Below are 18256 nucleotides of genomic sequence, written 5' to 3' on the forward strand. Positions count from 1 at the left end.
ACGAGGAAATGGAGGGTGCAGGAACCAGAGCAGAGACCGTGGAAGAGGCGGGGAACGGCGCGGCAGCCGTTACAAATAACACTTGTATGTGCACCATGATCTGGTTTTAAGTCCTGGTTTTAAGTCCTCTTAGGGCCCTTTTACACCGGGCAATTATTGGGCAAACTAGCGTTCACAGAATGCTTGTTCCCGATCACTGGCTCATTTTGGCCGGTACAACGATCGCCGATCAACAAGACAGCTCGTAGATCGGCGCTCATTTTCACAAAGAGCTATGTATGGGAACGTGCGCTCATTACTATGATCACTCGTCCCCATACATTTCTATCATATCGGCAGCACGTCTCAGATGTGCTGCCGATAATGATAATATTTTAGGCATTTAAAACTATACAATCAGTCGATGAACGAGCGTTTACACAGGACAATTGTTGGGAACGAGCGTTCTGTGCGTTCTGTGAAAGGGCCTTACACAGTGACAGTGATTTTTGAGCCACACCACCATCATTTATTCGTCTCATGCCTATAATTGTGTGAAGTTTAAGTCGTACAACTACCCCACTCATCTTCTGGAAGCAAGAAAATGCTTACAGGAAATAAAATTGTAACTTTCATCCATACCACTACATTATATTTTATACCTATATTGAACGCCTGATGCTGGACGACAAAATTAACCCTTGTGTGTTACACCACATCAACATTGGTTTGCACTTCCTGAATTGCCTCAGTGCTTTCAAATTTGATGTCAGACTTCATATGGCGCTTGTTGGGAAGGCAGAACTCTTTTTCAATGCACTTATTTTAGATTTAATAAATTTGATCAAAATGTCACATCAGTGGACAATTAGATTTGTAACATTTTGGGATAATAAATGCCATTCATCAGGCTGTATCACGTCGGGCACCCTGTTAGGGGACAGCGTCGGGAAAACCGGTTAATGTTTCAGCTTGCTACATATCCAGCCTACTGTCAGGACTTTAGTATAGGCTACAATGTAAAAAACGACTGTAGCATTTGCAGTATTTTAGAACATGTAGTAGGTTTTGTGTGTATGTCAGTAAAGACCTAAACCTTACAGGGTAAACTGATTCATGCTACTAAAATAACAATTAATCAGTCGCTTACATTGGTACATAATTTTGGCTATGGGACTCACTAAATTAGGGTTGTAGCATAAATGAGCAATTTTTTAGGTCTATGTAGCATTTTTTTCCAGGGAGAACTGGTGAATTATGGCACTGACAAACAGAATAAGTGATTAATCTTAGTTATAAAAATCATCTATAGAGAATAGAATAAATAGTTTTATACTTTAAATCTCCTATTTATGTTGACATTTAAATTAGCATATGAAATATAACAGATCACCACGGTAAACACAGTTGATGATCGCTAGTAGTTATTAGAGCACCATCTACTGGCAATACCATAGGAGTATCCTAAAGAATTTTATTACAAAATATAAACCTTACAGAATAGCGCCCCCTTTGGAGAATATGCTAGGAAGCTGCTTAAATAACGACTGCTTAAGAATGCTATGTCAAATATTCCATAAAATGAAAAAAGTAGCACAGTATTTACCAATATTTCGCAACTTCACTTTATTGTGAAAAAAGCCTCACGTGCAATTAGAGGCTTAGTTAGTGTTGCTGACCTTGGCCGACGGACCGTTTCACGCTACCCAAGTATCTTCAAGGTATAATATACACCAGAGGATGAAAGCGCCATTACAATCAGAGAATCAGTTGCTATTGATTAACCAATGTAAAAGTACCTGAGAAATTCTCTTATAGCACACAGACACTCTCTTATTGCACCAAACAGGGGTCTCATGATCACAGATTTACTCCACTGAAAAGGACACTGAACAGTATTATGGCGGTGTATGATCTTAAATTCTAATACTGTAAAGAGGGATGGCGTTTACACTTAATGTTTGCTTATTCATGTATTTTCAGCCCAGAAAAGCTTGATGTGAGACTGGGGTTTGACTTGTGTGATAAAGAGAAAATATTCCTGCAAAAACGCCAAAGAGTGGTAGCTCATACATTGAAAAAAGTCCTGCAATTGGAAGAGGACTTAGTGGGTGAAGAGGTAAGATGATGACGTTATTTCTCTCACATGTGGTTTACTTGCTTGTAGACTATAATCATTCTGCTCTTGCTGTGATGAAGAGCAGCCTTCTATGTGCTGACTTTACTTTTGGCTTTTGCATACACACAGCAGCAAATCTGCTGAAACAGAACTACAATGTAAATTATATTACATGTTAATAGGAAATGATAAATCAGCAGCCTGAAGGGATGAATGTCAGACTTTGTCAAACTTCTATTAGATAATGCAACTAAACTGTCTTTGATCGTCTACATTGCTATTGTGCTTGAGCAATGGTCCACGGAGTTGAGCCAACCTTCTTAACGAAAGCCACCACTGTATAAATGGTGGCCTGACTTTGTGATCGAATGGACACCATTCTTTCACTAGTAGATTGCCATTGACTGTTTGGCCAACACCGTCTTAGATCCTGGTACACCGCAAACAGCAGTTGTCTGAAACTCGTGACTCTTGACAGACTAATTAATTATACGTTCTATAATTATTAGACCTCTAGCCTAAGACACCAGAAGAGTGAATTTTCCATTAAAATAAATGTCACTAGTGACTTACTGCAGACATACCATGCAACTGCTTAGCTCACTCTCCTCCTACATCCTTCAAGTCAGGCTTCGTTCACATCTGCGTCGGGACTCCTTTCATGAATTCCTAACTCACCATAGGTTTTCGTTTGCATCACCATTGATTTCAATGGTGACGGATCCGTTTCAATGGGTTCTGTTTGTCACCGTTGCTTAAGGGTTCCAATGTTTTGACAGAATCAATGCCGTAGTTGACTGCGCTATTCATTCCGTCAAAACGACGGAACCCTTAAACAACGGTGATAAACGGAAACCATTTGCACCGGATCCGTCACCATTGAAATCAATGGTGATGCAAACAGAAACCTATGGTTTCCATTTGTTTCAGTTGGGATTCCGTACATGGATTCCCGTGACAGAAAGCTCAGACAGAATCCATTAACTGGGTTCCGACGCAGTTGCAGTCTAGAAAGGAAGACCAGAGGGATTGTCATGGGCTAGATATGAAACATGTTCTGCACCACTTTCACCTACCCGCGCTAGACCTGCCACTGCCTCCGCTGGAACATGTAGTTCAACAAGCAGTATACAATCCTACCTGACTTTATAAAGACTATAAGTAGGGGTCCATCTAGCATACCACCACATGGACCTGAACACTCGACTATTAGACTCTAGTTATGAGTTCCACTTTTTAGTTGCCCAATTTGCCCCAACCCTATTAGCGTAATCCTTTGGAAAACACAGTGATATTACAGCTTTGGAATAATAAAGCCAGAGATCTCATAGTACATGGAAATAATGCATACAATCATGTTACAGTACAGGCGTAATAAACAAAATCATGTGACAATACAAGGACAATGCATACTGAGATATCAATGAACACACAATGTTACAGTACAGGGATAATAAACACAGTGATGTCACATCACGGAAATATGCATATAGTGATGTCACACTAAAGGGATAATACAGTGATGTCTCTGTAAATACAGAATGAACAGAGTGAGGTCGCAGCAGAGGAATGATACACAGTGATGTCATTGCACAAGACTAATGTACACAGTGACATCACAGTAGAGGGCATACACAGCAAAAAGCTAATGCACAGTATTGTCACAAAACCGGGATAGTGGATACAGTAATGTCACAACACAGTGGTATTGTCCGCAGTTGTACCCCCTGCACAGGCATAATGAATGCAGTGATGAAACAGCACAGAGATAAAGCACATAATGATGTCACAGGGCAGATATAATGAACAAAATGATGGTACTAGCCAAGAAAATGCACACAGTGATGTTACTGCACATCGATAATAAATCCATTAATGGGCATAGAAGAGGAATAATTCACATAGTAAATTCACAGTAGTGGCAATATAAATATAGGGATGTGAAAGCACAGGGATGATAACCACAACAACGTCACCGGTAAGGCCTCACGCTCACGACCGTAATTTTTATCCGCAATTACATATCCGTAATTGCGGATAAAAATACTGATCCATTCATTTCTATGAGTCACAAACACCTTCCCGTATATTTACGGGTGTGTGTCTCGGCCATAGAAATGACCCGCAAGAAATAGGACATGTCCTATTTTTTGTATTTACGGACCTTGCTCCTATACTTTATAATATGAGCACGGCCCGCAAATGAGGGTGACAGTCCATGGCCCGTTCGTGCAGTATTTACTGACCATAAATACTGCATGGACGTGTGCATGAGGCCTAAAGGATAAGAAATACAGAAATCCTGCAGTGCATGGATAAGAAACACAGTGATTATCTTGATAATTATGTTCTTACGTCCTTTTTCCTATGAATTCCAACCATTATTCCTTAACTGTGAAGGGAGAAAAAAGGTACACGGCGCACATGGTGCATCACCCAAAATACTCGAACTAGAACATAGAAATGAGAGCAGTTCTAACCTGGTGGCGTTGTGCTAGGAGCACAACGTCCTTGTAGACTATGTAATGGAGAAAATCTGCAGCCTGGGATTGTTACGGTGACCCGTAGGGTTCCGTTGTTTAAATTGTAGATATATGATGGAAGTAAAGAAATCCCACTGTACGGTGCTGATCCTCCTAAGTGCAGAGTCAGAGAAAGGGCAGGCTCCTTGGATCTAGAGCCGCTGGTGGAACATCGATAAAATCCACAACTTTTGCAGGATTAGTCTTTGCTGTTTATTGCGTTTTTTGGGATAAATGATACATTTAAAAGTAACTGCTACGCGTTTTGAAACCGGACCAGTCTTTTCATCATGCTAGGAAAAAAATACAATATTGGGATTTCTTTACCTCCATCATATATCTACAACCATTATTCCTTGACGCTTGGTAGTCCTACCCTAGCTGATGTGACAATGGTCTCCTTACCTTGTTAGCCTCTGTGCAGAGGCCCAGTCGGTAAGTCTGCCCTAAGGAGGCTTGTATGATAGAAAATAGCTTTATATACTTTTTCTAGCAAAAACAGTCATCGGTGAGAACAAGTTAGCCAAAGGGAAATTGTTGAATGGTGTTGTCTTCTGTTTTGTAGATTCCAGTTGTGGCAGTCATGGCAACAGGTGGAGGAGCCCGAGCTATGGCCTGTTTGTACAGTCATTTGTGTGGCCTTCAGAACATGGGTCTGTTGGACTGTGTGACATACATAGCAAGTGCCTCTGGTTCCACATGGTAAGAAATGTTCTTTAGAGATTAAACAGGGTGATTTGCTGCCGACATGATGGAAATGCATGGGGAGGAGCAATGCATGGGGACGAATTGTAGTAACAATCGCTCGTCTCCATACATAGTTCCTTGTAAAAGAAGTAAACAAGTGCCAATCAACGAGCTGTCTCGTTGATTGGCACTCATTTTTACGGCCCTTATTGGCGAGTGTAAAAGGACACTTAGGCCGATCCGGACTTAAATTGTTGGGTTCAGACGAGGTCACTCTGATGTGTATTGGCACCTTTACCTATCACCTAAATCCTCCTGTAGCTACTTGGTCAATAGATTAATATTAACTTATGTTTTAATTAGGACCACCTGCAAACTGTTTGAGGATCCTAACTGGTCACAAAACAAACTTTCTGAGGCCATCAACAATGCAAAGAAACATGTGACGAAAAATAAGATAAGTACTTTTTCAGTGGATCGTCTAAAGTACTATCGCAAGGAGCTCCAGCAGACTGCCAAGGATGGCCAGAAACCCTCATTCACCGACCTTTGGGGACTAATGCTTGAGTCTATGTTTAATAATGGGGTAAGAAATGTGAATTCTATCAGCCAGTCAGACTTTTCTTGGACTTTTTATTCCCATACAAAATAATCACAATCTGACATACTTGATATACTTTTGATAGTCAAATAGGAAGTGAGGTTTGGACATGCTGAAATACTCCCCAGGTAAACACAACAATATGTGATTCATATATATGGACCGCCACTCCATTCAAACTCCCCCTCACCGGAGTCATGCAGTGAAGAAGATCCAGGGATTCAGAAGTAGGGCCTTCAGCGATCATACATTTATTATAGGGGATAAATGTATTTAGTGGGAAAACCCCTTTAATTTTCTGTAATTTCCAGGTTACAATTATTCATATGATTTGACCAGTGTTTGGGAAACAGGCACTTGAAATAGTTTAGGTCACACTAGCGATAAACCCAGAAGTATGCAGCTATTTATATATACCTTTTAATCAGGGATGAGTTCATGAGTTTAGCATTTAAAGGCCGGTGACAAGAAGCTTAAGCAAAAAAGCCTGGCGGTATTAAGAATTATGTTACATGTTGACTTACAGACTATAGAACATTTGTAATATTATTGTAAGTAATGTGTTAGTTACGTATCCGTTGCATATTTGCAGTGGATGTGACCCTTTATATTGCAAATCTGCAGCATAATAGTCATGCTATTGTACTGTACATCTAAACGTCATTGTGTGAGCAAGACTGAATTCAGAAACAAAGGGGGAGTTATCTATGGCTGTACATCAGGTTTATGGTGTAAAAAAAGATGCAAATCATGGTGCATGCCATATTTGCGCAACAATTTGCGGATCCTTGCGGTATTATGCCACCTTTGCCACTTTTTTAAATAGGTGGGGGTTAATAAATTCGGCACATTTTACTCTTGCACTTCTAATATTAAGATTGGCGTATGAAAGGCCAGTCTTAATAAATTTCAACTAAAGTTCTTGCAATGTTTATTAAGGCAGAGTAGTTGGAACAAGGTTGGTTGGTTGGTTGGTTGGTTGGTTGGTTGGTTGGTTGGTTAGTTGGTTGGTTGGTTAGTTGGTTGTATGGTGGACAGAACATTTGTTCTCAAAAACAGAATGCCTTGAACATGTTGTGCAATGAGTATCCTCTTTAGGGCATGTTCACACGCAGAGTTTTCAGGCGTATTTCGGGGTCTAAATGCCTAAAAATACACCTGTAAAAACGGTAGCTGCACGCCTACAATCATCCGCCCATTGAAATCAATGGGAAAAACGTTGTTATGTTTGGACGGGACATTGCTTTTTACGCCGCTGTTTTAAAAAACGGCGCACAAAGAAAAGTCCTGTTAAAAGGAGATTGTCACTTCTTGGGACGTTTTTGGAGCTGTTTTTGATTGCAACAATGGAAAAACAGCTCGAAAAACGTCTAGAAAAAACGCCTCAAAAAACGTTTTCCGCTTCATAACGGCTGAAAATAAGAGTCTGTTTTCTCTGAAAACAGCTCCGTAATTTTCAGCCGTTTTTACTTGTGCGTGCGTACATAGCCTTAAAACTATTTTTCAACAAGTTAAATACATTTCCCTATTTTGTTCTGGCAGAAAAATGAGACCCGGCTTTCTGATCAACAAGCAGCCTTGGACAATGGTCAAAACCCACTACCAATCTATCTTGCTATTAATGTGAAACAAAACACTATCAGCACCCTGGATTTTAAAGGTATCTACATTGCAGGACATCTGTCATACATCAAACATGTTGAATAACTAAAATCTACTCTGTTTGTTAGTAGTGTAAGGTAATATTCACACTTGCACTGTGGGGTTACATATCGTTACATGGTATGGTTGGGAAAAAAAATGTCCACAAAGTTCAACTACGTTTTGGCGTAAAAATACTGCAAGCTTGACAGACCCGTTATTACAGACAATCTGTCACAGTGGTCATGACTCTGTTCTAAACAGAATCCATAACATGCAAACGTCATAAAAAAAGGTATTAAATCAAATATTCAAATTATTATTAAGCAGCAATATTACAGGTCTCTGATCTTTGACTTAAAAGGGTTTTCCCATCAGAAACATTTATGTCATACCTACAGGATATGTCATAAATGTCAGATAGATGCGGGTCCCACCTCTGCGACCCACACCTATCTCTAGAACGAGGCCCCCTAAACCCCATTCTACCTCTCTGTGTTGTGGCTGAATAGTGTGAATCTCTGAGCTACGCTGTTTTCGTAACTACCATTCAGTTCTATGGGACTTACTGAAACAGCGTAGTTTAGCGAGCTGTTACAGATTTTGAATTGAGGCCCAGAAGCTTCAAGTTATCCCTCTAAGTATGCTCATACCTGTGGGAACTACAGTGCTCCTATAATATAACTTGTCACTGAACCCCATAATGGAACCATCCAGTCACACTGTCAATTTGCAGTGCTAACCATAGTGTCCCTATAAAAGTTCTAGCCAGCAACCTGTATCTATTGAAGTGCCAGACATAGATTCCCATATGTGCCATACTGCCTCAGGTCCCATATATCGGTCTTCTGTTCAGTATACTATAACAGCTCCAACTAACGGAGGCATTTATTGCTGTAAAATTAGTAATATTTATGTATGTTGAATATCCATCTATTTAATTTTGTATGTAATTTCAGAGTGGTGTGAATTTACCCCTTATGAAGTAGGACTCCTCAAATATGGTGCCTCCATCCGAACAGAGGATTTTGGAAGCGAATTCTACATGGGTCGACTGATGAAGAAACACCCAGAACCACGCACTTGCTTTCTACAGGGTAAAGCCTCATGTATAAGGCCATATTACGGCTCCATACAACCTGTGCTTTAATAGGACAAACATAAACTTCTATGGGGCCCTACAGTAACTCATGAAATTCTACATAAGTAGTTGTGGTAGTATTAAATTATTAGAACTATTATACCTGGTGTACACCATCATAGAATTATACAAATAATGTGGGAGGCATGGGGAAGAAGGAAAGCTGGAATAACACTAAACTAAAATATAACTTTTAATAAATATAAATAAAATGTGAAAGAGTAAACCGGGATAGAGTATAGCCCTAAGAATATAGGTCGGGTGTCCCCTTTATTAGCCAACCTAAAGAGAATCTTGAGATCAAGCACTTCTATTATTGTACGTGGCCCTGATGTGGATCACATAAGTGAAAAATATATTATGGGGGAGAAAACCACACAGCCGACAGAGATGTTTGCATCAGCTCAGTTCAGGCGATATATAGTGCTGCCGCGTCACTGAACTAAAGCCCCTAGAAGAAGCCGATAGACTCGGCGAAACGCGCGTTGGGACGAGCCCGGCTGTTTAGGTAGGGACAGTTTCTATTGAGGGATACCTTAGATACAGCTTTCCTCTATCCGGTCTACTGAATGCAGTGACCGTACTGACAGTGCAGCCCAGCATGGCGGCATCAATACATGCCCCTCACGCTGGACTACTAATTATTTCTGTCAGCGTCTTCCCCATTCGGTCCACTGAATCAGGGACCGGACCTAAGTTTTAGTTCAGTGAACTCTGTTTGTCAGGTGGGATATGTTTAAATACATAGGGTGTTCTTAAGGGACCGCTCATCCTATCCCTTAATGGTACATTATACCTTCTACAGTCGGGCCATCTTTTTTCTATTGATCCTACACTTCCTGCGCTTATGTGTGTGGTTTTCTCCACCCATAATACATTTTTCACTTATGTGATCCACATCTGGGCCAAGTCAAATAATAGAAGTGCTTGATCTCAAGATTCTCTTTAGGTTGGCTAATAAAGGGGACACCCAACCTATATTCTTAGGGCTATACTGTATCCCTGTTTACTCTTTCACATTTTATTTATATTTATTAAAAGTTATATTTTAGTTTAGTGTTATACCAGCTTTCCTTCTTCCCCCTGCCTCCCACATTATTTGTGAAATTCTACATACCACTAAAGTGAGCTTTTACTGTCCATATTAATGTGGAAAAGAAAGGCAAGATAAAGTTCTTGTATATAATTTGGAGATTATTTAGTAGGTCTTCTTGTCTTGTACCATCCAATCCATAATGATTCTTTGAGAATTTGGCGATAGGACCTAAAACTTACTAACGTATTTTGCGGCTTCTCTCATTTAGGTTTATGGGGAAATGTCTTCTCCTTGAATTTAGTGGACACCTGGTATTTAACAACACAACTGGATACCTTCTGGGACACTTGGGTTAAAGACAGAATAAAAGATATTGGTATATTCCTTTCTTTATTTACATCTATCTTCCACATATGTTCATAGCCTAAATTTAAGGCAACCCGTGATGCTGAAGAACGTAAGCTGTAATAGGTTTTGTGTAACTGTTGTCATTTCCTACTCCCAAAGACAAAGAAGATATCCGAGTGAGGAGAGAATCTGCACACACTAAAACGCGCCTGTTCACACCCGCTGGTGTTTTCAGTCGCATTTGGAAAGGGGTATTGACCAACAGGCCCATAGATGGGGAACAACATAATTTCTTGCGGGGACTTTACCTACACAAGGATTATCATCAGTTGCCACAGTTCACCACATGGAAAGGTAATTCACACATTCTGGTAATATAATAGGTTTGTAGATTTATAAAATGGAAATGGCTGCGAAGTGGTTGATTATTATTACTATTTTATTTTTGTCTTTCAGATTCCAATTTAGACAATTTCCCTAATAAGCTCACTCCGCTTGCTGATAATCTGTGTCTTGTGGACGCTGGCTATTTTATTAATGCCAGTTTCCCACCTTTACTCCGACAAGAGAGAAAAGTGGACGTCATTATATCTTTTGATTATACTCTAGACACCCCTCTTCTGGTAGGTAATTTTCTGTAACAGAAGAGATTGATTGCTCTCCTGACATATCTGTTTTAGTAAATACTGTATTCCCAACGAAATTATGTGAGGATCTTGTTTTTTTTTTTTACAACTCTGCGCTTCAATGTTACTCGGTTATTCCTCCTGGACATGTACTCTGTTATTCCTCCTGGAAATTGACAATTGGACATAACTATTCCCCATGTCAATGGGTTGTGTTCCTACACACTCTGACACTGTTAGCACTCATTGAGCAGTGTCAGACTGAGTAAGGACACGACCCTATTGACTTGTTGTCAATATACACTTTCAGGAGTAATAAGAATGGATTTTCCACATTTGTTATTTTATGAGACATACAAGTATTTACTAAAACAGACATGTCAGAAGAGCTCACAGGTCCTCTTTAAGTGATTCTACAGATTCTTTGTTGAACTATATTTTATTGGGAAATGTCTACATGGGTTTAGTATGAGTTCTATGGTATTTTTTTTTTATTGTTAAGTTATGTTTACCCGTTTCCAGGGTGGGGAGAGTATGGAGTGGGCTCACGGGACAAGCCCGCTCCATAAGTTAAGCGTCGGCTGTATGTTACAGCCGACACTTCAAGGCACTGTGGCATCTAAGCCAGGGGAAACAGGGGGGCGGTCTACTCTGAAGTCCCAAGTTAAAAAAACAACTTTTCCGATTTCCTCCCAAAAGCAATGTCATTTTTTTATATTCAATTAACAAAACTGGTATCGCCGCGTCTGTAAATTGCCAAATTATTACAATATAATAATATTATTTAACCCGCACGGTGAGAGCAGTAAAAAAAAAAAAAAAATGTAAACACCAGAATCGCTGTTTTTTTAGTCACCTTATCTCCCACAAAAATTTAATAAAGTGATCAAAAGCCTTCAATCAGCGAAAAACTAAAAAAGTTATGGCTCTCAGAATATGCCGACACAAAACAAATTTTATTTTTAACAGTTTTTACTTTGCAGAAGTAGTAAAACATAAAAAAAAGATATAAATTTGGCATCGTATTGACAGAATAAAGTTAACATGTCACTTTTATCACACGGTAAAAGCCGTAAAATTTAACTAAAAAAATACTGGAGAAATTACAGGTTTTTTCTCAATGCACCCCACAAAGAATTTTTTTCCAGTACATTATATGGTACGATAAATAGTGCCATAAAAAACTTAAACTCGTGCCGCAAAAAACAAGCCCTCACGCGGCTATATTGACGGTAAAATAAAAAAGTTATGGCTTTTGGAAGGTGGGAAGTAAAAAAGCAAAAATGAAAATCCGAAAAATGGCTGCGGAGGGAAGGGGTTAATATTCATCCTCCTAACATAATACTCTTGTTGCTTTCCCTAAAGTCAAATAATACAACTCCAATACCTGATAGGCGCAGTTATTACTCACAGTGGTCAAGGTCCTTACATTGGAGATATGGGAGTCACTCCAATTTTTTTTTTCCTTACTAAATTTTCTCTGTAGAGCCAGTATTTTGAACTGAGAAAAAGACATGTAATAACTGAAATGTCACTTGCCATTGCCCACATATGGTAGAAAATAAAGAGGAGAAAGTACCCACCCACAAAAAAGTGCAAAGAATTCTGAAATATATTTACTATTATAAGGCAAGGTGGCAGTGGTGTTTAACGGGGGTAGTCCATGAGTAAAAAGAAAAACTTGCAACAGGAAAAGTAAAAAACATTACTCACCTGTTAAATTTCCCGCTACTCCTTTGGCGATGCTCCGGTGGTCCCCCCTAGTGCTTGTTTACATTCCAGCAGCGATGATATGCTGTACCGGCATGTGATCGCAGCAGGAGTGATGCCAGTAAGTACGTCACATCATCACTGGTGGAATGTAAACAAAGACCAGCGCTGGGCATTGGCGCTGGAGCGGAGGGGTATTTAACAGGTGAGTTTTAATTTTTTAATTATTTTATTACTTTTTCTCCTGCCAGTTTTTATTAATTGGTAATAAGGCCCCATGCACACGAACGTAATCACGGGCCGTAATTACGGGCCCATAGACTTCTATTGGGCACGGGTACCTCCCCATATGCTTACGGGAAGGTGCCCGTGCCGTTGAAAAATATAGAACATGTCCTATTTCAGGCCGTAATTACGGCACGGGCAGGCCCATAGAAGCCTATGGGGCTCCCGTAATTACGGGTGACTACGTGTGTGCACCCGTAATTACGGGAGCGTTGCTAGGCGACGTCAGTAAATAGTCACTGTCCAGGGTGCTGAAAGAGTTAAACGATCGGCAGTAACTGTTTCAGCACCAGGGACAGTAGCTACCGATCACAATATAGATAAAGCTGTAAAAAAAAAAAAGACGTTCATACTTACCCAGAACTCCTTGCTTCTTCCTCCAGTTCGGCGTCCTGGGATGACGTTACAGCCCATGTGACCGCTGCAGCCAATCACAGGCCAATCACTGGCTGCAGCGGTCACATGGACTGCGCGTCATCCAGGGAGGTCGGACTGGATGTCAAGAGAGGGACGCGTCACCAAGACAACGGCCGGGTAAGTATGAATTTCTTTTACTTTTATTACGGAAAGGGCTGTCCCTTCTCTCTATCCTGCACTGATAGAGAGAAGGGGCTGCCGATTACTGCAAAAATACGGTCGTGTGCATGGGGCCTAAGTAAAATTGCAAATAATTGTATAGCAAGTTAATTATTCACATGCTCCTATCTGTTTGCAGTCCCTGGAACAGACTTGTAATTATTGCACTACACAAGGTATCGGATTCCCTAAGATATCGCTGAGTGAGGAGGAGAGGAAGACACACAAAGAGTGCTATGTTTTTAATGATGAAGATAATCATAATTGTCCTACAGTGCTTCATTTCCCCCTTGTGAACGACACTTTCAAAAAATTTAAGGAACCAGGTATGATCACAGTGTGATATTAGATATTCTGCTTTTACTTTGGAGCATTATTAGGGTATGTTCACACGCTTAACAAAATACGGCTGAAAATATGGAGCTGTTTTCAAAGGAAAACAGCTCCTGATTTTCAGCCGTTTTTTAATCAAACTAGCGTTTTTTACGTCCGTTTTTGGAGCTGTTTTCTATTGAGTCAATGAGAAATGCTCGTGAAATGCACGTCTTTTTACGTGCCGTTTTTTAAAAATGAGTTGTAAAAAAACGCAGGTCGGAACAGAACGCCGTATTTCCCATTGAAATCAATGGGCAGATGTTTGTAGGCGTTCTGCTTCCGATTTTTCAACCGTTTTTATGGCCCGAAAAACGGCTGAAAATAGCCCGTGTGCACGTACCCTTAACAATTTCCTAATACACTTCTATTAGCCAATTACACCCATTAGTAGCTGGAGACAGTGATTTGTGTAAGGGTATGTTCACACGGCAGCGTCCGTTACGGCTGAAATTACGGTGCTGTTTTTAGGAGAAAACAGCACCGTAATTTCAGCCGTAATGGCATGTGCAGGCGTCATTCGCTGCGTCCATTACGGACGTAATTGGAGCTGTTTTTCCATGGAGTCCATGGAAAACGGCTCCAATTACGTCTGAAGAAGTGACAGGCACTTCTTTGACGCGGGCGACTTTTTTACGCGCCACCTTTTGACAGTGGCGCGTTAAAAAAATGACCGTCGGCGCAGAACATCGTAAGACCCATTCAAATGAATGGGCAGATGTTTGCAGACACTTTTGAGCCGCATTTTCGGACGTAATTCGGGGCTAACACGCCCGAATTACGTCCGTAAATAGTGTGTGTGAACCCAGCCTTATAGAGTTTAAGGCTGTGTTCACATCTGCGTTGGAGGCTCCAGAATTGAAGAACGCAGATGTGAACAGAGCCTAAGAGAGAGCGAGCACAGGCCATCAACAGGAGATTCTTGAATTCTTCAGATGGGACTTGAGAGTCATGTTGTGCGGATCGATAATGCTTTACCTATAACATTCTTTATGCCTTTACTGCAGCGGTCTCCAACCTTTTTTGCACCAAGGACCAATTTCATGCAAGAAAATATTTCCAGGGACCGGCATTGGGGGTGTTGCAGTTGGGGGGAGTTAGGGTAGATTCACACGTTGCGAAAAATACTGCGAATTTTCCGCAATTAAATTAGTTGCGGAAAATCCGCAGCATAATACAGTAGCAGCAAAGGGAATGAGATAAAACAAAACTCATCTACACGCTGCGTAAATGATAAGCAGAAGAACCACTCAGAAATTGACATGCAGTTTTTTATTTCGCAGCAAGTCAATTATATTTGCGTAAATGCTGCTTATTTATTGCAGGTTTTCCCCACTGAATTCAATGGGGAAGTAAAACCCACAACAAATAGCAGTTGTTGCGCTTATTGCAATTCCGCCGTAAAAATTTAACTCCGGAAAAAAGAAAAACGTACCCAGAAGTCTTCCTCCTGGGACGACATTTCATCCCATGCGACTGCTGCAGCGGTGGTCACATGGGATGAAACATCAGCCCAGGAGGCCAGCCTGGATGATGTCAGAGGGCCGGCCTCCTGGGATGACGTTTTCATCCCATGTGATTGGCTGCAGCGGTCTCCTGGGATGAAACCTCATCCCAGGAGGCTGGCCTGCTAGCAGGCCGGCTAAATGTTTAGAAGTTTTCCGCAGCGGACATTCCGGGAAAAAACTGCACCACAGTTTGGTGCGGTTTTTCACCCGGAATTCCCTGCGGCCACCGGGGCGGATACCAGATACCGCGGCCCGGTACCAAATGATCCGCGGCCCGGTATTGGTACGCGGCCCGGTGGATGGGGATCACTGCTTTACTGTAGGCTTGATTTTAAGTTGAGGCACACAGTTTTTCTTTTTAAAAAGTTATGGACACGATTCATTTCTCTAAAGACCCTTTACTGACTTCACGTTCTATACCATTCCACAATAAAATAAATTTTCAATTGCCCTTTCAGGTGTGTTAAGATCTCCAGAAGAAATGTCAGATGGGAATGTGGATGTTACGGGAGCCTTTTCCCCCTATTTTCTGACGAACTTTACTTACAGTGAGCGGGACTTTGACAGGCTGATGAAATTAACACAGTATAATCTCTCGAACAACACAGAATTGATCTTAGATGCTCTGCACACTGCTGTAGAGAGGAGAAAAGCAAGGAATATTTCACATAAAATGCACCAAACTCAAGCTCAAAAGAAGACTTAACACCTGTAAAGTCAACAATAAGAAACTTGTAGCAGCATTTTCCAGTCAAAAATGTAGCATAGCCATAGAAGCCCATGCAGGAACTAAGCAAGAGTACGGGATTACTATGTATCTTACTAGAGTCCCCTTTAAGACTAGATGCATAGTAATTTTTGCACATACCATGGCTAGAAAGACATGCTTGTACCAGAATTTAAAGTGAAGGTTCAGTGTTACACTTAATATTTTTTCTTTTTTATTAGATTTTAGATTTCCAGGGCCTATAAGAGCATTAGTCTTTTTCATATTGCTCTGACTTCTACCTTTTGAAGATGGCTCATTAAAAAATTCTAAACTGGATCCCAGTGAGCGCTCCCATTTAGTGGTACGTGTCACAAATACCCGCCTCAACCCTGCTGTATGATCACGGTTTCATCACATCAGACGGCATTGTAGCATACACTACACTCTCCATCCCCCTCGCTGTGCGAGATTCTTCTCTCCCACTACTGATGTAGCCCACTCCTTCCTACTTTTAATGTCTTCTAAGACATGCCATTATTCTGAGATGGTTGTTCTCAACCACTGCAGCTTGATGTGTGACATCTGAGAGAGGAGGCCGTCGCAGGATCAATCACTTGTACTCTGTAGGACCTAAGGATAGTTTCTGCTGAACCTGACTACAGAGTAGATGGTTTGTAGTCAGAATCGACTAGTTACCCAGAAAATTCTGTACACCAGTAGTAAGTACACCCAGGATTGCAACAGGACAAAGCGGGAAATAGGTAATTAAAATATATTACAGAGTGGTGTATCTTTTATATTTTACAGCCACTAAGGACGCCCAACTTTTCTAAAGCTGAACTTTTTTACAGGTTGACATTCGGTTTAGGATGCAGCCAATCATGGAGAAACAGTTTTTAAAAGGTTTAATGGACAAACTTTGTTAAAAAAAGAGTGATTCAGATGAAAGCTACGTATATATGCACCACTATCTCCACTCTAATTAATATATTCATTCACACGTCACAACCAGGAGAAAGAGTTCAGGAAGCTGAGATATGAACAGTTTTTTTAACACGGTAAACATGATTCAGCTTTTTGTGATTTTTTTTTCCTAACAAAATAGTTGCCCTACAAGGTCAAAGAAATGCCATTTTTAGTCCTTAACCCTGCAGAGCCTTTATTTTGTTAGTCAGGAAATCGAAACCACCAGCAACCACCACAAGCCTCATATCTCAATTATTTTATCTCACTTTGTTCGTTGGTAAATGTTGATGATCGTTGTAAACATTTTCATTAAAGTAAAAATAAAATCAGAGCATAATTATACTAGAATAGTGAGAGGGATGTTCTAAAGGCACTGCCAGTTTTTGTAAATGACCTCCAAATTATTTCTAACCTTTGCCAAACTTGGCATAAGACAAGCATCAGATTTTCTGTTGCAAATTATGTTTTTGTAACCGTCACATTATGGTCCTTCTTTTCAACAAAGCTTCGCATAACACTAAAGAAAATGAAAAAAGTTCAATACAACCTAATTTATAGTACAATAACCAGGAAAAAATAAAAATTTTTCAATAACCCTGGAGGGACTGGTGAACTTCCCAGATGTCTGTATTCATAGCAGGATAGAAGCTGCGGATAGTCAATTTTCAACCACATTTCCCCACATGACCACATTCACAAACCTGGAGATCAATACTATGAGGATCTATGCAGGAACCGCATATTTAGGGTCAATGACAAGATCGGATCCCATCCTTGGCTCTAAATATATGGCTCCTGCTGTAATATGGCTGTGTGAATGAGCTCTAAAGTTTCCCATAAACACTGCGATGTTTCACCTACACCAGACGTAATCCAGATCATTGAGATGGAACATATTGGAAAATCTCTTGGAGCAATGATCATTTTAAAGCTGGCTATCCATAATCGGGCTATCAGCACAGTGGTCCCACTAGCCTGAAATATCGCACCCTGTATCTCCAACTTTGTTGAACAGGGTTTTTAGTCCAAACCTACTTTAAAAGAATGCAAAGTTGAAATCCGGTGTATTGGGGGCTGAATTGTGGTACTATTATTCATCCTGAACATAGGTTGAGAAATTATGTACAAATATAAATATGCAAAAGCAGTTATTAATGTGTTTTTTTGTGGCTTTACAAAAATTATAATAAATAATGAAACATACTGATTGTGTTTGTGGTGCTGTTGAGTGAGAAATCACTATAGTGGCAATTTCTATCTGGATAATGTAAAATTACGTTTTTTTGAAGCAGCTGCCAGCAGGTTGGTCAATGGTCTCAGGTATACTGTGAACCCTTTACAGATCCCTGTTTGTTCCCAACTTACCAGTACCTGTCTCCGCATGATTAAAGATGTTGCTTGCAGAATCAGGGTAGAATGGAAATGAAATA

The 18256-nt window shown here is 40.4% G+C and overlaps 1 protein-coding gene across 1 annotated transcript in view; it reads left to right on the forward strand.

The window, feature by feature from the left end:
* The window catches only part of LOC142664439 (cytosolic phospholipase A2 delta-like), a 33319-nt gene extending 17011 nt beyond the window's left edge, over nucleotides 1–16308 (forward strand). The window contains exons 11-20 of the mRNA XM_075843504.1: nucleotides 1963–2098; nucleotides 5186–5322; nucleotides 5671–5893; nucleotides 7451–7568; nucleotides 8509–8646; nucleotides 9995–10102; nucleotides 10234–10428; nucleotides 10531–10697; nucleotides 13411–13597; nucleotides 15610–16308. Coding sequence (XP_075699619.1) covers nucleotides 1963–2098; nucleotides 5186–5322; nucleotides 5671–5893; nucleotides 7451–7568; nucleotides 8509–8646; nucleotides 9995–10102; nucleotides 10234–10428; nucleotides 10531–10697; nucleotides 13411–13597; nucleotides 15610–15857 — 1657 coding nt within the window. The 3' untranslated portion in view covers nucleotides 15858–16308. The remainder of the gene's footprint in view (nucleotides 1–1962; nucleotides 2099–5185; nucleotides 5323–5670; nucleotides 5894–7450; nucleotides 7569–8508; nucleotides 8647–9994; nucleotides 10103–10233; nucleotides 10429–10530; nucleotides 10698–13410; nucleotides 13598–15609) is intronic.
* The last annotated feature ends 1948 nt before the right edge of the window (nucleotides 16309–18256 follow it).

Source organism: Rhinoderma darwinii, chromosome 12, assembly GCF_050947455.1.
Source record: "Rhinoderma darwinii isolate aRhiDar2 chromosome 12, aRhiDar2.hap1, whole genome shotgun sequence".
Classification (NCBI taxonomy): Eukaryota; Metazoa; Chordata; class Amphibia; order Anura; family Rhinodermatidae; genus Rhinoderma; species Rhinoderma darwinii.